At 43.8% G+C, this 22324-nt stretch overlaps 1 protein-coding gene across 1 annotated transcript in view; it reads left to right on the plus strand.

Annotated features, from left to right (window-relative positions):
• CCNY (cyclin Y) overlaps positions 1–22324 on the plus strand; it is a 153915-nt gene that overhangs the window by 76277 nt on the left and 55314 nt on the right. The window contains exon 2 of the mRNA XM_053263597.1: positions 16723–16797. Within this exon, the coding sequence (XP_053119572.1) occupies positions 16723–16797 (75 nt within the window). The remainder of the gene's footprint in view (positions 1–16722; positions 16798–22324) is intronic.

The raw sequence follows: 22324 nt of genomic DNA on the forward strand, positions 1-22324 counted from the left end.
AGTGGCCGTGGCTTTGGAACGTTGGGGATCTGCGTCCCTGCCTCCCTGAGCTGTTCTGGGCCTGCGCGAAGCGCAGGCCCAGAAGAGCCCAAGGGACACAGGACTGCAGACACCAGTGTCCCACAGCCACGGGCGGCCATTAGCCGGTGTGTGGCGGCGGGGGAAAGTGGCCGAGGCGGCGGCAGAGCCGCCGCCTCGGCCATGAGCTGCGGCACGGCGAGAGGAGGCCGAGGCAACCAGAAGCGGCTGCCCTGAAAAAGGCGAGGGCAATGGCGGTGGGGGAAGACCGAGACGGGGGACAGGGAAGCTGGGTGAGGTGGCGGCAAAGCCGCCAACGAGGCCCCCGCCCGCTCACAGCCGTCGCCCCCGCCTGCTCACCCGCCCTCCCAGCTGCCCAAAATCACCTTCCCCGCTCCCCCCCAAAAAAGATTAAGGGCCAAAATGGCCCATGAGAAGGTCGCCGCCCCCGCCTATCGCCCTCCCGCCCACCCAGCTGCCGAAGACCACCTTACCCGCTCCAGCCCGAGGGAAAAGAGAGGAGCTCACGAGCAGAGCTCCTCTCTGTGCTAAGTCACTGCTCAAACTGCCACTATGGACGCAAAGACGCCTATTGCATCCATTGCGACAGTGTGGGCAGCAGCTTAACACAGAGAGTAGCTCTGTTCCCGAGTTCCTCTCTTCTCCTTCGGGCTGGAGCGGGTAAGGTGGGCTCCGGCAGCTGGGTGCGCGGGAGGGCGATAGGCGGGGGCGGCCACCTTCTCATGGGCCATTTTGGCCGTTATTCATCCCCCCCCCAAAAAAAGTATAAGCAAAATAAGGAAGAACAAAAACAGAGACAACAACAACAAAAAAAAAACAAAAAGAGAGAGGGGACAAGGGGGGAAAAAAGAGACAGAAAGAGAGAGAGAGAGACAGAAAAGACGGGATAGAAAGCTAGCGCCCGTTATCATAACGGGCTTAAAAATACTAGTATGTAATAAATGAAGAAGTTATGAATGAAGCGTTAAAGACACAGATACATTCTTAATTATAAGGAAGCAAAACTGGGCAGCAAGATTTATATTGGGTAATTTTCATAGTCGTGCATTCTAGGATCACTGAATCAGGATAGTGTGTTCTTCAGGAGCAAAATGAAATGATAAAAGTCCCACCTCATTCCATTAGAGGGTGGAATTAACCATCCTGATAAATGTGTTGTCTTTGGGCTGCCATGTATTCACCAACCATAAACCTAGTTCATTCCCTTCTGATATGTGTGTGATGGTGTTTTTGTTTTGTTTTTAAATCCCTGTTGAGTTTTTCCCACCAGGACATTTTATGTCCTTTTGTCATGTGTATATTTTTAGAAGAGCAATAGCACTAACTGGTTGTTCTTTGTTTTCTTGGACTGGTTGACTTGGGAACATAGGAAGCTGCCTTATACTGAGTCGGACCATGGGTTGTCCATCTAGCTCAGTTGTGTCTACACTGACTGGCAGTGGGTCCTCCAAGGTTTCGGGCAGGAATCTTTCCCAGCCCTACCTGGAGATGCCGGGGATTGAACCTGGGCCCTTCTGCATGCAAAGCAAATGCTCTGCCACTGAGTTACAGCCCCATAATTACTTAAGGTTCTTCCCTGAGAGAACTGACCTCCCTTCTTTTTACTAGATTAGCAGAGAACCTGGCAGGCACTTGCTTTTTATTGTGCTTTCTTTTTCTAATTGCCTATGCTGATGATTTTCTCTCTCTATTTGATCATTTGTTCTTGAGTCTAGAGGTTTGTGCTCAGTAGCAGACGGCAGTCAAAAGTGCCTTGACAATAGAATAGTTGAAATTGGAAATGGAAGAGGCTTTATTACCTGCCTTCCTCGTTGCTTTCAGGATATTATGAGAGAACTTCAGTAATGACAAATAATATGGATCATAGCTTTTTGTGAATTCTCAAGAATGAAAGGATACCTTTTTATTTGGGAGTTTTAACCTGCTCTAGCCTAAAAGCTTAAAGCCAGTAAAGTGCTTTAATGTTAACATTACAATTGCCAGCAGTAAAGCTCTTAAATATGCATTGTTTTGAAACCAAGGATGTCATTAGCATCATTCTCTGCTAACCTTGCTTGCCTGAATTAAAGGGCTTGCATTGTTTCTGGAAGATATTTGGGCTCTGGCCAGGGGTGGTTCTTCCATAAGGTGAGGTGAGGCTGTTTCCTCAAGTGGTGGGCACCACTGGAGTGTCAAGGTATTTCTGTTCCCTCACCTTCCTCCCTCTGCATTCTCCCACCACCAGAACAGCTCTTCACTGCGTGGTGGCATAGCCATTACTTTCCTAAGAGCCGCACGGAGACAGTCTCCCTTCTCTCAGTCCCCTTTCCCCCTCTTTCATGTGTGGGCTGACTATGAAAAGGGGAAGGAAGCGGAAGATGAAATGAAGAAAGGAGTGGAGTACTGTCATGCTCTACTGCTCTTTTTTCATTTCCACTTCCTCTGTTCATCATTCTATCTATCTATCTATCTATCTATCTACCTATTTATCTACCTATTTATTTATTTGACACACTTCTATACTGCCCAAAACTCACGTCTCTGTAGGCGGTTTACAACAAACAAACAAAAAGCTAAAACATTAGTTAAAATAAATGACAACAAAAAACCTTAAAACAGTAGTTAAAACAGAATAAATGACATAGTAAAAGTTAAAACATTACAACAATTTAAAATTTTAAAACAACATTTTAAAACCATGATAAAACTGTTAAAACAATATTTTATTAAAAGCCTGGGTGAATAGCTGCATCTTTAAAGACTTTTTAAAAGTTGTCAGAGATGGGGAGGCTCTTCTTTCAGCAGGGAGCGCGTTCCAAAGCTCTGGGGCAGCAGCAGAGAAGGCCCGTCCCCAAGTAGCCACCAAATGAGCCGCTGGCAACTGCATACGGACCTCTCCTGATGATCTCAGAGGGCAGTGGGGTTCATGACGAAGAAGGCGTTCTCTTAAATACCCAGGGCCCAAGCAATTTAGGGCTTTATAGGTTATAACCAGCACCTTGTATTTTGCCCGGAAACTTATTGGCAGCCAGTGCAGCTCTTTCAATACAGGAGTGATATGGTCCCTCCGAGATGACCCAGACACCAACCTTGCGGCCGCATTCTGGACCAGCTGTAGTTTCTGGACTCCACACAAGGGCAGCCCCACATAGAGCGCGTTACAGTAATCCAGTCTGGAGATTATCGGCATTTGTACCACTGTTCTGAGGTCATTTATCTCAAGAAATGGATGCAGCTGATGTGTCAGCCAAAGTTGATAGAAGGCGCTTCTGGCCACCGACTCAACCTGGGAGACCAGGGAGAGGCTCGGATACAGAAGCACCCCTATTCTGCGTACCTGTTCCTACCGGGGAAGTGTGACCCCATCCAGAACAGGTAGATCAAACTCATCTCCAGAGTTTCGACCCCACACAATGAGTACCTCCAGTCTCATGTTGACATGGAGAAGTAGATTTGGGTGTCATCAGCATACTGATAGCACCCTGCACCAAATCTCCTAATGATCTCTCCCAGCGGTTTCATGTAGATGTTAACAACATTGGAGACAATACGGAGCCCTGAGGGACACCATACAAAAGCAGTGCAGTGGCACATGACGGATGACATGGAATGTGTGTGTTGCATCACAGCTGTCGCCATCGTTCAGGCGTGTGTGTGCGCGCGCGCACGCGCATAAGCATGTGCATTTGTGCAAGGTGGATTGTGGGTGGAGAGTGGGTGCAGGTGGTGTGTGTGTGTGTTTGCTTTTGGCACAATTCTGTCAACCTTGCCAAACATCTGGGAAAGCAAATCTGGGAACTGGATCCTGAGGCCACCTCTAGGAACATAGGAAGTTGCCATATACTGAGACAGATCATAGGTCCATCTAGCTCAGTATTGCCTACACAGACTGGCAGCAGCTTCTCCAAGGTTGCAGGCAGGAGTCTCTCTCAGTCCTATCTTGGAGATGCTGCCAGGGAGGGAACTTGGAACATTCTGCTCTTCCCAGAGTGGCTCCATCCCGTAAGGGGAATATCTTTTCTGAAACTGGATGGATCCTGTTGAATCCCCGCATCTACGGGCCTCAGAATCTGCTAGCTCTACAGATACGATGGGCTAACTTATATTGTGTATGCAGGGGCGTATTTAATAGGGCAAGGGGAGACAGTTGTCTGGGGGCCCACTGCCTTGGGGGGCCCACTGCCTTGGGGGCCCCCCAGAGGCAAGTCACATGACTGACTCCCCTAGCCGCAGACCTGCCTGGGCTTCCTTCAGTTGTATTCATCCTCCGAAATTGATGTGAGTGTTAAGACCTGGAGCTACCAGAACAGCATGTCTTTCTCTAGTACCATTAAATGACTTGCATCGTCCACAATTTACAAAACCGCTTAAAAAATAATTTAGGAATGCTTTTTGTTACCACTATTCAGCCTCATTTAAGATTTCTTTACTTCATGAGCTGAGCTTCAGTGAGGCGGAGGGCATTTAAAAATCTTGTCTCTGGGCCCACTCCAACCTTGCTACTCCCCTGTGTGTATGTCTAAACAACACAGAAGCCTCACCTTGTGAAGCTTTTGTCGGACTTTCTTCTCGCCTGTGAGGAAAGGCGGGTACCTGTATCTTTCCCCCCACAGGGAAACAAGCCGCTGGGGGCATGATTTTTAGCAGAACAACTTCTGGAAAAGAATAAGACTGAGAGCTGCAGATCACAGCCTCTGTGACTGCGTTGTTTTGAAAGGAAAAAACAACATGCAACATAGTGTGTGCTTCTCAGAGGCTTCTCTGTAGTTTATTGCCTGTGTGACACCAGCTTCAGACTTCGTGGCTCCTTTACAGCTCTTTTGTGGTCCCTATGATGTCATTGGAGGCTGTCTCTGGAGAAGACCTCATGAGCTGCAGCTGCTACAAAGGCCTAAATTCTTCCATGTTTGAGTGCCATATTCAGGGTTGTGCAGTATCATTGGAACATCCAAATCCACTGTCAAAATGCAGTGGATGCCACTTTCTGTACCTGGTTAACTTCTGACCAGTCTTCAAGGGCAACCCCATGTAGAGCAGAATTGCCATATTCCAGTGTCAGGGTTATGGCAAGTCCAGAGTGCCATCAGTAGTCCACTTATCCTAGGAACTTTGTCTCAAGCTCTTATCATAGCAGGAACCTTAACAAAGGTCTTAACAGCTCAAAGTGTGTGTGCACAGTTTTATGCCTGCTGGGCACTATACATAGGCTGGCTGCAAGAACAGAACTTTGATTGTAAATGAGGGGATTGAGCAGGAGATTATATATCTCCAGCTGGCATTTGTTTAGGCTATAAAAGTCAAGGGAGGAAATGTGAAATGTGTATGTGTGTGTGTGTGCTTGAAAGGGAAAAATTACTACTAAAATAGAGTTTCAGAAATTTAGAAACTTCCAGCAAAGTTGTATGGATGCTTTTTGGAGGCTAATTGGGGCCTAATTTCTTTTTGGCTAAGATTTGTTTTTGATGGATTAAAAAAGAAAGGTTGCTGGGGTTTTTCCCATCCATTTGCTATGTAAAGCACTTTGAGAACTTAAAGCGGTATATACACATTATTATTGTATTTATTATTATTATTATTTCTTGTTTACACAGTCAGACAGGTGTTATTGACTGGTTTGTTTTATCCAGACATCGAGTCCTTCCCAAGGACCTGGGATGGCTGAATTTTATTCTCAATGTTGTTGCTGTTATTATTATAGATATTGTCACAGAATATAGGCTGTTCCCAGTAAAGCTGCTTTTTGTAATTGGCTGATGGTGATTTCTGTGGCCCCTATGGTGTTGAGGTGCTCTTCAAGGTCTTTTGGAACTGCACCCAGGGTGCCAATTACCACTGGGATTATTTTGGTCTTTTTCTGCCACAGCCTTTCAATTTCAATTTGTAGATCTTTGTATTTGGTGATTTTTTCTATTTCTTTTTCTTATATTCTGCTATCCCCTGGTATTGCTATGTCGATTATTTTGACTTCTTTTTCTTTCTTCTCGACTACAGTTATATCTGGTGTATTGTGTGGCAGATGTTTGTCTGTTTGTAGTCGAAAGTCCCATAATATTTTTACATCTTCATTTTCTTCAACTTTTTCAATTTTATGGTCCCACCAATGGTTGTTGTTGTTATTGTTATTGTTGTTATTATTATTATTATTATTATTATTATTATTATTATTATTAACAACAACAACAATCAGCAAGTGCAGAATTTTATGTTTGCTGAGACCAGCAAGCCAGAGCTTGACAATTCCCTGGTGCTAGCTTGCCACAGTGCCTGGAAATTTAAGGGTGGCAAACCTAAATGAATGAATGCTGTTGTCTGACAAGAAATAGAATAAATAAGATGAGTATGATGAAATCTTGTAATTGTAAGAATTGAGTGAATTGCCCGGAGAAGATTTTCTTAGGTTATAAACTATAAGTGATTGATATTAATAAATAATAATAAATTGAATAATAATAACTCTTGGGAAGCTTTAGCATCACACAAACTTTTCCATAAGGAGAAGGAAGGATATTTAGTTGTTGCCACTGAAGAAGATCAGGAATTGGTTGAAATGCATCTGGCTCTGTTTAAGATCTCTTGGAATTACCTTCTCTGGCTATTTAAGGACTCCTTTGGTTCTTTTTTTAAAAAAATAGACCAAGCTCTTGGCATATTTAGGATTATCTACCTTTTAAGAATTTTAAGAGGCTAAATTGACTTTGTCAAGACTCTTTGGAAGCACTTTTTTGATTACTTGTGAATCTCTTTGTTTTTCTTTTTTTGAAATAGACTCGGCTTTTGGAAAATCTGGAATTGCCAAAAGGATCTTAAGAGGCAAAATTATGTATAGCTATATATTTTGGTATTTTTTTCTGAAGCTGTGATGATTTCATGTATGTGGGGTGTGTGTATATATGATTTTATATCATTGTTTTCTATTACTGATACAATTTTAAAATCTTAATACACTGACTTTTTAAAAATTATTTTTGGGTTATCTAATTTGAATGTGGTGCCTGAGTCAGGTGATGGAGAGTTGTTGCAACCAGGAGATAGAGATGGAGAAGCAAAGCAGAAGCTGGCTGCTCCCTCCTCCTCCTCCTTCTCCTCCTCCTGCTGATTACATTGGTCCATCACCTGCCTGAGTCATATGGATGCAACCAGGAGGAGGTGTGGGCAAGCAAGGCAGGGAGTTTGCCCCCTGCCATGGAGCAGAAGGTGAATTGTCCTCTCCATTGGGCATTCCTAGGGGTGAAAGGTGAATGAATCCACTCCGCTCAGGGAGCAGAGGGCATTACTGGAGGCAAGCACGTAGTCTGTCCCTATGTAACCTGTAACCTTGGAGAAGCTGCTGCCAGTCTGTGTAGTAGACAATACTGAGCTAGATGGACCAGTGGTCTAACTCAGTATATGGCAGCTTCCTATGTTCCTATGAAGCAGAGGATGGTCTGGCTTCTAAATTGTTGGGCTGGCTCCTAGAGCAAGCAGTCCTGAGTGGACACCTTTATAGGAGTCAAGGGGTATTTCTGGCCTGTTGAGGTTCAGTTATATCCCAGCAGTTCCTTGCTTTCACCAGAGCTACATAGTGATGGACATTCTGAATCCCTGCCTGGAATTCCGTTGGGGCAACCCACTTAGTGCCCAGCTTTGCTGATACATAATCAAGCGGCATGGATTTCATGGGAAATGTAATTGCAGGTATGATGTTACTAAATTTTAATTGAAAATTAATGCAGAATTATGCACACTATAATGAATATTTTTCTTTCATCTGATATTCCATTTGGGAAGGGGTCCATTACCTCCCCCCACCCCCCACCCCCGACCAGTGTTCCCTCTAACACGGATTCCCAGATGTTGTTGACTGCAACTCCCAGAATCCCCAGCTGCAATGGCCTTTGGTTGGGGATTATGGGAGTTGAAGTCGTCAACATCTGGGAATCCCTGTTCAGAGGGGGAACACTGCCCCCCTCCGCTATTTCAGACTATATATTGGTGATATTAACTGCTTTTCAGGCAGGGGCCACTTTGGCAAAAAAAAGCCTCCCATGCGAGAGCCATTTCCCACTCTGCGAATCTCTGCACAGTACTGTGCTTTTCTCAGTGCTGGGAAGGCCCTTTAAGGGAGAAAGAGCCCTCTCTTTAGGAGCTGTGCAGATAAAACACTAGGACAGGCTACAGTTCTCCGCATTCTGTGCACACCTTCCAAGATGATGTAGGCAAAGCACTGTCCTGCATGGTGGGAGCGGTCACCTCGGTGTGGTGCCCGGAGAACTGTGTACAGCTTCACCTTTGCACAGGCCCAATAAAGAGCCCCTGGTGGCGCAGTGGTAAAACTGCCGCCCTGTAACCAGAAGGTTACAAGTTCGATCCTGACCAGGGGCTCAAGGTTGACTCAGCTAACCCCCACCTCCACCCTAAATGCTCTTAAATGCTTTCAAAATGACCGACTGAGACAAGGCAAAAGTACAAAACCAATACTAAAACCACAAGACAGGAAGCAATAAAACTGACAGCTAAAAACAGTGGAGTTGAAGAGGATTAAATATGTTAAAATACCCAACACCCACACCCACACTGCCCTCTCCCCCACACAAATCCAGATTTTTCTCAGTGCCCCCAAACCATCAGATCCGCCACCTGGCACGCCTCTCTGGGCTGAGCATTCCATAAACAGGGCACCAGAGCTGGACAGAGGCTCCGTAACTGCTGGAGGGCTAGGGAGGGATGTGGCTCTGGTGAAGATGGTATCATCATTCTCTTGGTTCTTGACCACGAGCAGCCCTTTGACCCTAATGTGGCTCCTGCCACTGGGACCTGAAATGGTACCTGGTTTTCCTAGTTCAAAAGTATCCCATTTGTTACCAGAACCTAGTACAGGCCTTGACTAATTTCTTTGGATCTAGGAGCCAGAGAGTGCACCCTTGACAAAATTACTGGACTTCGTGACAGACGCCGTGGCGGGAGAGGGTAAATTAACTTCTTTTTATTCCCTTTTTGAAAAAGAAACAGAGCTACCTGGGACAAATAAAGATTTTATTAAATAACGCTATCTCTGAATAACCTAATCTAGGCACCGTGGTTAAATTTCTAGGAGTCATGGCACCCTGGCACCTGGGATCTGTTGGGCTCTGACCCATTGTAGGCCAGGCATATATGGAGGTGACTAATGGAAAATGGAAAGCATAATAAAATAGGTTCTTAACTTTTACTCTAAAAGCAAATGTACATATTCGTACCCATAGCCCACTTTTTGGGAAGCTCATTCTATACGATTTTGAATAAAGTTAGGCAATAAACTCTTCATTACACAATACACATCCAGGAAAGCTCTGATGAGAATTCCTCAGAAGCAGCTAGTTGCTAGGATACTCAACCTTGGTTCTGTTTGCTATGGTCTTCCTGTGCACTAATGAGTTTAAGGATTCCGCCCCCCCCCCTTTAAACTGATGCCAAAATACCTTCCCTTCACATTTTTCCTTCCTTGAATAATTATTCTTCTGATTATTGTGTTTTAAACCTTGGGTCACTCTGAGGAGCAGAATTTGGCAAAGTCGGAGCCCTACCTAGCAATTATTACTTTGCTAATAATAGATTATTAAGAGGCAGTTCTCCCCCGTTTCAATGCCTTTGGGGCCAGATTAGAGAGTGGGGCTGTGATGGTACCAAGTATGTTCTCCGGTCACCAAGCTGAAGGCACGCAGCCTAGAAGGCTTGCTTGATTGCATTTCCCTACAAGTAGTGCATTTTTCATAGGCCTAAGCTTGTGCCAATTTTGTCCAAACAAGATGAATGGTTCCTGTTTTGGCTTCAGGCATGAACTTAAGGAAGCACCTGGTAGTTTGATTTCTAAGCCTAAAGCATATAAATGCTTATCAGAAACTTACTTTTACTGCTGTTTATGTTAAGATGACTCTTCCGGGTATGAGAGAGTATCAACATTCCTTTGGCTTGAGTAAGGTGATATCAACGATCCCATTGTAATTGATAGAGTTGCCATTCTCTCCCCATTCTGAGTACAAATATTTGCAAGTGATGCTCATCTATATGCTGTGAAAAGCTTCTGGTGCTGATTTCTGTAGATCTTCTGGTGCTGATTTTGTAGCTGCTAAGTCACAAGCCGGTTAGGCTGTTGTTGCTCCTGTGTGGTTAACATATGAAGCTGACTTGATCAATTCAGACCATTGGTCCATCTAGCTCGGTAAAGTCTTGTACCACTACCACCACTAGGAACATAGGAAGCTGCCATATACCGAGTCAGACCATTGGTCTATCTAGCTCATTATTGTCTTCACAGACTGGCAGCGGCTTCTCCAAGGTTGCAGGCAGGAATCTCTCTCAGCCCTATCTTGGAGAAGCCAGGGAGGGAACTTGACACCTGCTCTTCCCAGAGTAGCTCCATCCCCTGAGGTAGTATAAAAACTGAACGGTAAATAAATAAAATAAATACATTCAGCAGGGACCTGCAGCCAATCGTGGCTCTCTGATGAAAGTACTTGCATGTTGCCTCTTTTTTTAAAAAACCACTTGTTTGTCACAGACACAGTTTATGTTTTTAGGTACAGTGAGGGAAATAAGTATTTGATCCCCTGCTGAAATCTTGCTGGTTGATAGGGGATTGAATACTTATTTCCCTCACTACAATGCAAATCCATCGCTGACTTTTGGGCACTGGGCTTTTGAGGGTTTGTTTGTTGTTATTCTGTCTCTCACAGCTACAATAAACCTACCATTCCAATTATAGCCTGGTCATTTCTGTGTCAGAGGGCAAATGGACAAAATCAGCAGGGGATCAAATACTTATTTCCCTCACTGTATACATTTAAAACATCTTAGGTGTACACGTGAAAAGGTACTGTGTGAAGAGGTGCTGTATCTTTGTGGAATCAGCCAATCAAGTACATTGGGTCCTGTTGTTGGACTACGATTGCCAGCATCCTAGTTGCAATAAATTGCAACTGGAGATGATGAGAGTGGTACACCAACAGCAGCTGGGAGTATAGGAATTCTTCCCATTCATATCCAATTGTTTGGAGAGTTCTGATAGCACATACAGTAGGTGGGCATATACCTTATTTACCCAAATATAAGATGACTCTGAATTTAAGACATTGCCTTAATTTTATGATGATAAGAGGTCAAATACATGTTATACCCCAAAGAAAGAGGACCAAAAAGAAAGAGGACTTTGAATTTAAGATAAACCCCTCCCCCTCATATTAAACAGGAAAAGAACTGGTGGGAAATCTCATCTTGTATTTGGAAAATGCGGTAAAGTTATCCTTGATTACCAACCCCAGAGCAATGCCTTGAAGCGTCCCTTCCCCTCCTAACCCCCCCCCCCGCCCCACTCATGGCCTCCATATATCTCAAGACAGTCACCTAACAAACCAGAAACGTGTGCTAAATCAGCAAGGTTGAAGTGAAGCTCTGAGCAAACACCAAAAGAACTAGTCTGCTCCTATGGCACAGAAATAGCAGCGCTTCGTTTGGGATGCTACTGTGTATGAAGGGTGATTTATTAGTGAGTTTAAAATGTATTGAGTTACTCTTTGTAATGGAATACACTCATTGCTTAGATTAATGGGATAAGATCTTAGCAATGAAGATCATTGGGAAGCCCCCGCCCCCTGCCTGCCCAATTTTCTTCTTACTGTAGATCTGTCAGCATGGGGCTTTATTTAATCCCCGGTTGTGCTTGGTTAATCCGTGTTTAATCCCTGCTAGTCAGAGCCACCTTCTGCATGGCACTGCACCTATCCCTCATTGGACTGACAAGCAGGTACAGGGAAACATGGACTATGCATGGGTTGTGCCATTCCCATGCAGTTAGGAGCCAGTGTGGTGGGTAGAGTGTTTCACCAGGACTGGCAAGACCCATGCTCAAATCCCTACTCCGCCACAAAACTCTTGAGCAAACCACTGTTTCTCAGTCTAGCCTACCTTACAGGTTTGTAAGGATTAAATGGGGACAGGGCCCTGCTGTGCGACACTGAGCTTCTTAAAGAAAGAGTGGGAGAAAATGTGATAAACGAGCTTTCTGACTGTACTTTATCTTGTTAGATTCTGCTTTGTGCCCTTTTAAGTCCTGTTCAGAGGCGATGATGCTCATTCTCCTCTTCAGAAGAATCGTTGGGCACTGCATGTGGGAATCGCTAGGCTAGACATTAGGAGGATTTCCTGATTGTAAGGGTTCTTCGACTGTGGAACAGTCTGCCTCACACAGTTGTGAGCTCTTCACTGAAAGTTTTCAGACAGAGACTGGGGAGCCATCTGTCGATAATGTGGTTGCAGTTATGCTGTTGCAAGAGGCTGGACCAGAAGACCTCCATGGCCCCTTCCAATTCTAAAATCTGATGATTCTGTATTTGAATGCCCCCACATGTTGGGGAAAAAAATGTATGTTTGAATTAACCGTAATCAAACAAATCAGTGGCTGTTATTTACTTAATTATTTAATTTATTTACCGCCTGACTCAAAAGGCTCTAGGCAGTTCACAAAAATAAACACAATAGAAATAGTTCCAAAATATACGCCAGTGAGCCCTTTCTCGCGACCCGTGAGAAAGGGCCAGAGGGCTAGAGGGGAGGAAGCCTTAAAAAGCTTATCTCCCCGCAGACAACCGAGGGCTCCCTCTTCAACAGGCAGATCGCCTGCTCAGATGATTACTGGCTGCTGCTGGTAGCTCGGAGGGTCGGGGTGCCGGGACATGTTGCTCCCCCCCTGAGCTCCCATAATGCACTGTGCGAGTGTGTGGGGCATTATGGTGAACCTCCTCCCTTCTCCAAAGCTGTCTGGGAGCCCCACAGTCTTCCAGCCTTGGCTGGAAGCAGCCAGGGCTGGCAGACGATTAGAAAAGTGGAGTTAGGAGAGGTGGGTTTGCTGCCGAGTCACTGCCAGGATTGGGCCCGACCCTGTCAGTCCAGGCAAAACCGGGCTGGGCTTCCTTAGCTTGGTTTTGCCTGCGCATGTGAATAGCTGCAATGCATCTTTAATATACAGGCACTGTAAACTGCCCAGAAAAGGTAGTTTGGGGCATATATGCGTTTGGGTTGTATATTTATTATATACAAATATAACCAACAAATACTAAAGATACAAAATGCGATGTAAATATATCCACAAACATATCTTGTCATAAGCACAAAGTCTCTAAATCCCCAACACAGTTCTCCAGTTTCTATGGCTTCAGTCCACAACGATGACCTGGTGACCTCCATTTTGATCTGGCATTTATTTTGTATTGAATTAGCCCTAAGCCACGTCTTGTGAAAGAAGGCCATGGGATGCTGCGTCAGTGTGCTCTACCTTTCCTTGCACCCTGCAAATGGCTGCCAGTGAGCAGGAACAGAGAAATGCTGAGTGTGGTGGCATTGCATCACAACAGCTTTCACTACATGTTACCAAGGAGACACAGGCCAGCAGCAGCTATGTGTCCTCCTTCTGTTTACTTTGGGTCTGCAAAGCAGCATAAAGAATCTGAATCCAGTAGGTTGTTGCTGTAGAAGGAGACAATTGAGACCCCCCCCCCAGGTTCTACATGGCATGCTCGCTTCCTAGAGGAATCTGTGGGATGGGTCTCTCTTGCACGCTTAGGGTATAACTCCAAGTCACTCACTTGTGATCTCAAAAAGGAAGTTAATTTGCAAAGTGGCTGCAGTACAGAAGCAATACGGACAAGTTAGAAGAGCAAGGTGTTGAAAATGGAAACCTTTAAAAGCCAGACCACACATATGTAATCCTGTGATGTCAGTACACATTTAGATAATCTGTGAAATAATTTTCACAAAGCGCTTTCCAAGAGACCTCCTCACGTGTTATCACCATGAGCATCCCTGGGCCAAGAAAACAGCTACTGTAGAGTCATTAATCTAACAGCTCGATACTGATGGATTGATTGCAACCTGCTTGGTGTGGAACTGTCAAGGGGTTGCTGTGGGTCGACAGTGTATCTGTATCGGAGACCTGGTATGTAAGTTTGGATCGGATTACAACTAGGAAATACAGAGCAGACGTGTAGCAGGGAAACAGATAGGACTGAGCCATAGTAGGAACAAATAATGGCACAAGAGGGGGATCAACAGAAGGGATTAGGCAAAGAGAAGAGGAAACAAAGGAATAAAACAAAGGATTCAGGAACACACACACACACACATATACACACGTCACTGACCAATCTGTCAGTGGTTCTTTTGTGTTACTGCAAGACTCGAGTCAATGGCCAACATATTTGGTAGCATGATGTGGGCAGTTCTGAGCCAACCATGCTTCTGCTGCTGGCAGTCTTGAGCAAGAGCACAAATAGTAGAAGTGGTGCGCTTATACTTTGGAGCACTACTTAACACTATTTCCAATGGAATTAGCGCTCCCAACATGCAAGCATGCTACTTTAAGTATCTGCCCACTTGCGCAAGACCACCAACTGTTCCTTAGGAGGCTGCAGCAGCACGAGTGGCACAGAACCGTCTGCATTATGCTGCGGAATATGTTGGCCAGTAAAACCAGAGTAGACAAATTTAATTCCAGGAGAGGTGAGTTTTACTGAAAGGCAGTGAGGCAAGACTGGGGGAGTGTTGCCTTTAAGAAGTGGGCCCTAAGAAAAGGAAGGGTGGAGGCCAAGTAACATAACATGTCTTAATAATGCCTGGGGGAAAGGATCTTAGGAAAAGGGAGACGCTTGCAGAAAATTGAGACTCTCCCCAGTGACCTCCAGCAGGAAAGGTTAATGTACAGGATTATGCAAATTGCTTTAAGTGTTCTCTAAATTATGTAGGGCCATGAGATGTAGGGCTATATGTAGACATTATAGACTTCCTGTTAAGTGATTGGAATGCATTGGAAATTTACAATGGCAAATCAGTGTGTGTGTATATGTGTGTGTGTGTGTGTGTGTGTGTGCACGCTCTTCATCTAAATTAAAATTGACACAAGTAGGAATGTACTGCTATTTCTCTTCCTGGGACTTAAAAGGAACAATGTCTTTTATGCACAGATGCTAGACTAAGTGTTAACCTGCTTGAACTCAGATTGAGCTACTATCCTTACCAATCGCCTTGAATAATGACTACCCTGCTAGCAGCCACACAGTGATACATAATTAGTTACCGCATTTAATTCCTATGCAGTACTGAACAGGAGACTCTAATTCTGCTCTTGGCAATATTGTGGGGGGTGGGAAAGACATACTAATGAAAGATGTGCAATAATCAGCTTCGTGTTTGGAGGCTGTAGCAAACCTTTCATCCTATTTCAGCGCAACACAATCCCGTTTTAATGGGTTTTCCTGGCCATTGCTTTTAAGCAGGTGATGTAAATAAGAGAAGCCCAGTCAAATCTCTGCCTACCCACGAAATAGTCAATGTGGGGTTTGAATAATAATAGAATAATACGAATAATACGAATAATAAGAATAATAATAGTTCTTTTTATTAGTAAATAATAGTTTACTATTACATTATATAATAATATATAATCTAATAGTAATATAACTACTATTAGATTATATATAATTACTGTTATAATTGTGTGACATGCAGAGGACAGGAGTTGGACCCTGCAATGAAATACAGGCAAATCTCGGTATCTGTGGTGGTGGGCGGGACTGTGGATGCTGAAATGGTGGATACCAAGGAATTGACTCAGTAAAAATATGAAGAAAGTCCCCTACTGTGTTCCACAGGTGTCCAGCTGTACAGGAATGTGCCCCACCAGCCCAAATTCCCAATTTCCCCTGTGAAAAATTGTGGGAAAATGCTTTTTAAAAAAAGAAATGAGCCACAAAATGGGGCCTTCTGACAAAATGGCGGCCAGAAATGACCTCCACGGTCACTTCTGGCCCTCTAGGAACCATGGATACATGGGTTTTAACCCTTTCATATCCATGGATAATGAAATGGGGTGTCAGTTAGACACCCTTGAATTGAATACGCGAAACCACAGATATAGAGTCTGTGTATAACAAGGTTTGCCTGTATGCAAGGGAAATTCTGAATTTTGGGAACGACCTTTTCCATGCCTGTCCCAAATTGTTGGGGGCTCAGGGCTGTGTTTAGATATGTGCTGCTATTATAGTGCCTTCATAACGGCTTAGGCCTTGGGTATTTAAGAGAACGTCTTCTTCATTATGAGCCTCACCACCAATTGAGGTCATCTGGAGAGGTCCGTCTCCAGTTGCTGCTAGCTCGGCTGGTGGTCACATGGGGACGGGCCTTCTCAGTTGCTGCCCCGAGACTGTGGAATGCACTCCCTATTGAAATATGATCCTCCCCATCACTGGCAATTTTTAAAAAGCACTTGAAAAACCACTACTTGGGAAAAACCCACCAAGTTTTTTCGGTTTTTGAATTTTCAAGTTTTGATCTGTTTTTGATTTTTAGATTGCCTAAATTGTTTTAAGATTTCTGTGTATGTTTTGACTTGTTTTATGTTATTGTTAACCACCCAGAGATGAAAGTTTGGGGCGGTGTACAAATTTGACCGATAGATAAATAAATATGTTGGCAGCAAAGAGTAGCACATGGTTACAAACATTTGGACAGCTAGGAATAGGAGTTAGGCTGAAGGGAGGCAAGGAGCTTATTACTTGCTTCTCTTTAGCCTGAGGCCTAAAGGAGTGTTTGGGCTTAGAGAGGACACACCCTCAGACATGCTTTCTCTGAGCAAGATTTCTACTGCTGTTTATCAGCAATTCCCTTTTAACATTCTTTATTTCACCCTTTCCCCCCCAGATTTGAACATGGAATTCAACCCTTCAGATCACCCACGGGCCAGCACAATATTCCTCAGCAAATCTCAAACGGATGGTAAGTAACCAGCTTTGCTTTGCTTTTTATGACTGGTGCGAAGATTATTGATGAGCAATTAAAAATGACAACATTGCTGCATGCACACTTGGTTGTATACTTGCATTGGCCTAATGTCCAATTGTAAGATCTTCTCCAATCGAGAGAACAGGACAGAGGAATTTCCACTCTTCCCATCAGGACAATATTATGGTGCATCACAGTGTTATCGTGGCATTTATAGAGCAATTGATCTAACACAAAGGTGCAGAATCAGACTGCCTTTGACTTTTTCAGAAGTTTCTTATGAATAATTATGATGGCAGCCTTTCTGTGCTTGATTGATTTCTGCTTTTGGTGACATTAACATAATCCGAGACTGAAGAACAATAAGAACATAAGAACAGCTCTGCTCGATCAGGCCCAAGGCCTATCTGGTCCAGCATCCTGTTTCACAGTGGTCCACCAGATGCCTCTGGGAAACCCACAGGCAAGAGCCGAGGGCATGCCCTCTCTCTTGCTGTTGGTCTCCTCAACTGGTATTTAGAGGCATCTTGTCTCTGAGGCTGAAGGTGGCCTATAGCTACCAGACTAGTAGCCATTAATAGATTGATAGTAGCCTGTCCTCCATGAATTTGTCTAAGCCCATTTTAAAGCCATCCAAGTTAGTTGCCATCACCATATCCCATGGCAGAGAATTCCATAGATTAATTATGTGCTGTGTGAAAAAGTACTTCCTCTTGTCAATCCTAAATTTCCCGACCTTCAGTTTCATGGGATGGCCTAGTGTTGTGAGAGAGGGAGAAAAATTTCTCTCTGTCTACCCTCTCCACTCCATGCATAATTTTATACACCTCGATCATGTCTCCCCTTAGTCACTTCTCTTCCAAACTAAAGAGCCACAGATGCTGTAGCCTTGCCTCACAAGGAAGGTGCTCCAGGCCCCTGATCATCTTGGTTGCCCTCTTCTGCACTTGTTCACTTTTCTTGTTCATTTTTGACATACAGGAGTAATCTGTGCTTGACCATGGTTCTTCAGCAATGCAAATTGCCAGCATGGCCAATGCGTTTGATAAAAATCATTGATGAGGGCTCCAAATGCACTTGTCCCATTTGCCAAGACAATTTATATGCCCCTGTGCTATTGATTCTCAGAGGGTGATATTTCAGGCTGAATGAATCACTGATTCACACTACTGGATTACTTATTAGAAAATTTTATTTCAAATATTCTCTGTAGGGATGTGCAGAATGTTCCGAGCTCACAACATTCTCACTTGAAACAGGCCATGCGAGTGTTCCATTCCGAAATGGAACACCCTTCAAATGAAGGGCTCGTTCCGTCAGAACAACTGTCTTGACTGGTTGTTCTGATGGAACATTCTGGGCATATGTGTCCCGTGGAGTGGGTCACTCGGAACATTCTGTCCATCCCTACTACTCTGTGTTTATCTACAGTTTATCAATTTCCATTATAAAGACACAATTGACTAGTTGAGTGTTCCGTTGTTGATGGATTATAACATGGAATTCCCATCTATCATGATAACAGATCTTCACTTTAAAGGACTGGGGGGAAGATCTTATTACATTATTTAAATAACTTGATCTAATTGAATACAAAGTATTGATACTTTAAAACAGCCAAGAGAATTCACAAAGTGACGTCTTCTTTTAAAATGATTATGCCGATACTAGATAGAGTCAAAGTAAACAATCAGCTGTTTGGTACAACCAGTTGTGGATGCATGAAGGCGTGTACAGTGCTTTTTTGGTCTTGTCATTTAAAAATATTAGTCACTCTTATTAATCTGTGCAAATATTTAGTTGATTGAGTGCTTCCCAGGCATGTCTAATGTAGGTTACATTCATGTAGGCTAAGGGATTGTTACTTGTGCTCAAGTATGTTAAAGGATAAGTTAGAATCTGAATCAAGGTGCGGCATTCTTTCCCCTGGACCACAGAGATTCATATTGTAAATGATGCATTATTTTAAAAACAGCAAGAACTGATTATCAGAATATGTAGCAATAATTTATCAGCTGGGGCCGGGTACTTGAACTGGAGAGATCTGCATCTCTCTCTTCAAATATATGTATTTCTCAAATTTTTAGTTGATTATATCATCATTTTTGCAGGCTACATACTTGAAAAATAAAACACAGCCATCCTCCTTGTGCTCACTGATCAGTGAAGTCCAGCATTATCATTTAGATTGAGTTTTTACCTCCCATGGAAATTAATGGTGTTTGCTTTAGAAAGCCTCTTGATGTGATCAACAGAGGCAACTTCCTTTACTGACAGCCTTGTCAATCTGTGGGGTTAGGCTTAAGTGGTGATCATCCCCCCGCCCCCCGAAATTATCTGGTATAATAAGTAGTAACCCTGTTATTTCAAGTAAGATCTTTGGAAACAAAATGGGAGCCACATTTTGAGTTCCCTCCTGTCATACCATAACATCTCATGACCTGACATAATAATACTATATGTTTTGCTGAACTTTGTCCATATACATGGAAACACAACATCATAGCCCTCTTCATATGTTATGTTGAATGCACATACAACTTGTGTACAGTGTATGCATGTACAGATCTGTGTGTGCGTACAGTTCTTTACACATTATCTTGAACTTGGGTACAGCAGTACATTTCGTATCTGTACCATGCATTAGAGGGGAGCTGTACCTAGAATCATTTTTAAAGTGAGCACATGTATAGTCATAGACACTAAAAGCATGTACAAGAGACCCTAGTTTTTCATGGATTCTCCTATTGCAGTTTCTGCTATTCGCGGTCGAGTCATAGGGACCTGGTTTCTATCATCATGGGGGTAAACACTGGCTATTTTTACCTATTTGTGGTTCTGTGCACCTGGAAATTACTTCTGATTTCATCTGTGCAGGCATTTCTGGCATGGAGGCAGCGCAGAGCCATTTTGTGTTTCTTTTCTGCAAAAAATTGGGTGATTTTGGGGTTTGGGGAAGCATTGCTGGAAAACAAGTGCTGTGCTCTACTCTGCTTATTTCGTCTCCACGCTCCATTTTTTTTTGCAGTTTGGGGTAATTTTGGTGTGCTCAGAAACCTAACCTCTGGATTCCCATAGAGTTAAGGATTCTTTATTTGTGGTCTCTGTTTCCACGATTGTAGTTGAGAGCAGAACCCCCGTGAAAAACAAGGGCCTCTTGCATGCAGGTACAGACTCCTGAATGTAGCAGAATATCTTAATAGGGCTGATGTGATTAGGACATGGGGAAAGTTGTACAAGACACTAAGATGATTCCAGTTTTGGCAGCAGTTTTTTTTTAATTTTTATTTTACATTTATATCCCGCTCTTCCTCCAAGGAGCCCATAGCGGTGTACTACATACTTGAGTTTCTTCTTTCACAACAACCCTGTGAAGTAGGTTAGGCTGAGAGAGAAGTGACTGGCCCAGAGGCACCTAGCTAGTTTCATGGCTGAATGAGGATTTGAACTCGGGTCTCCCCAGTCCTAGTCCAGCGCTCTAACCACTACACCACACTGGTTCTGTATTTTATCTAACATATTTAATTATTCCCTAAAGCTTAGAGGAGCATGGGGAAGATTTTTTAACATTAACAATGGCAGTTCTTTAAACCTCATTGAGCCTGAAACTAGGGATGGGGGACTGAATTTTAGTGAACCATTTTACACACACATTCTGCCTTTGGGGCAACTTTTCAAGGTGTGCCTGTGTATGAGAAGGAGCGCAAAAATATTCATGGGGATGAAGACCAAATGATGACACCATTGTGCCACGTAACCAATCAGGTCTGGCTGCATGGTGATGGCACCGAAGACAAGCGAAGGCCTCGCCCTGAATGATGTGCGGAGAGGGGACATATTGACTTCTTGTCCAAGCAGTAAACTGTGGTAAAATGGGGAGCCGTTGTGCATTTCGTCTGGATGACGGAGGTGCATTCTCTCTCCCTTTTAGATATTCTGCCATCTTGAAAAAGGCAGGCTATTTTTCCTTTTGGACTCTAAGGTGTGAGGGAGCAGCTCCGTGAATTCTGTGTTGGTTCTTGCCATCTGTGTGGATCTCTGCAGTCAAGAGTAGGCTGAAGAATCTCATGTGCCAGCCAGGTCTGCAGAAATGAGTTAGGCTGAAACAGAGCAAGGAAATGAGAGCTGTTTGAAGATGCCCAAAGGCAAAAGAAAGATTGGGAGCTTCACTTGGCACCTACCTGTTACGTTTTCCATGCCAGGCCAGAACTGTTCCTTTGCCTGGACTTTTGTTTCATTTATCTCTATTAAAACATGTTTGTTTCTATGCCATCTTTCCTCCAAAGAGCTCAGGATATGGTATAAATGGTTCTTCTCCTATCACCATCCATTTTGTCCTCACATCCTATGAGGTAGACCCCTCCTAAGTGAGCAAAGAGGCACCTTTTAAAAGTGACGATTCTCTTTATTTAGCAGGGAGGGAATAACTGGCCGTATCAATCCCCAGCACAGCGTCCCTCCAGTGGCTGTTACTGGTGTCTGTCTTATGTTTCTTTTTTAAATTGTGAACACTTTGGGGACAGGGATCCTATCTAGCTAGCTAGCTTTCTAGCTTTCGCTTTCTAGCTTTCTGGCTTTCTATATCTATATAGACCGTTTTGGGAACTTTTGTTGAAAAGCGGTATATAAATATTCATCATATTCATATTAGGTGGATAAATTAGCCCAATTCAGACATCACATTGAGTGTGGATTCATATGTCTGTATGCATGTATATGTTTTTGTGTGACTACCTTCGTTCTTTTAAAAAGTGAACCTAGGAACAGGTCCCTCAAATGCATGGTTCAGATAGGAAGGGTACTGTGTTGCGTTTATGCAACATAATGTGTGAAGGTCTATATGTGGCTACACTGTACACAGATTGTATGTGCATTAAACATAATGTGTGACTGGGAGGAGAGCTGGTCTTGTGATAAAGTAAAGTAAAGTTGAGCCGTCAAGTCAGTGTCAACTCCTGGCAACCAGAGCCATGTGGTTTTCTTTGGTAGAATACAGGAGGGGTTTACCACTGCCAGCTCCCACCCAGTATGAGATGATGCCTTTAAGCACCTTTCTATATTGCTCCTGCCTGATATAGGTGTTTCCCATAGTCTGGGAAACATACCAGCGGAAATTTGAACAAGCAACCTTTTTCTCCCTAGGCAAGTTACTTCCCCTCTGCGCCATTAGGTGGTGTATCTGGTCTTGTGATAGCAAGCATGAATTGTCCCCTTTTCTAAGCAGGGTCCACCCTGATTTGCATTTGAATGGGAGGCATGTGGTGAGCACTGTAAAATATTCCCCTTAGTGGATGGGTCGGCTCTGGGAAGAGCACCTGTATGCTTGCATGCAGAAGGTTCCAAGTTCTCTCCCTGGCATCTCCAAGATAGGACTGAGCCTAAGAGAGATTCCTGCTTGCAACCTTGGAGAAGCCACTGCCAGTCTGTATAGACAATACTGAGCTAGATGGAACAATGGTCTGCCTCGGTAGAAGGCAGATTCCTTTGTTCGTAATAGGGCCATTATGACTGGCCCAAGATC

Source organism: Hemicordylus capensis, chromosome 6 (genome assembly GCF_027244095.1).
Source record: "Hemicordylus capensis ecotype Gifberg chromosome 6, rHemCap1.1.pri, whole genome shotgun sequence".
NCBI classification, from domain to species: domain Eukaryota; kingdom Metazoa; phylum Chordata; class Lepidosauria; order Squamata; family Cordylidae; genus Hemicordylus; species Hemicordylus capensis.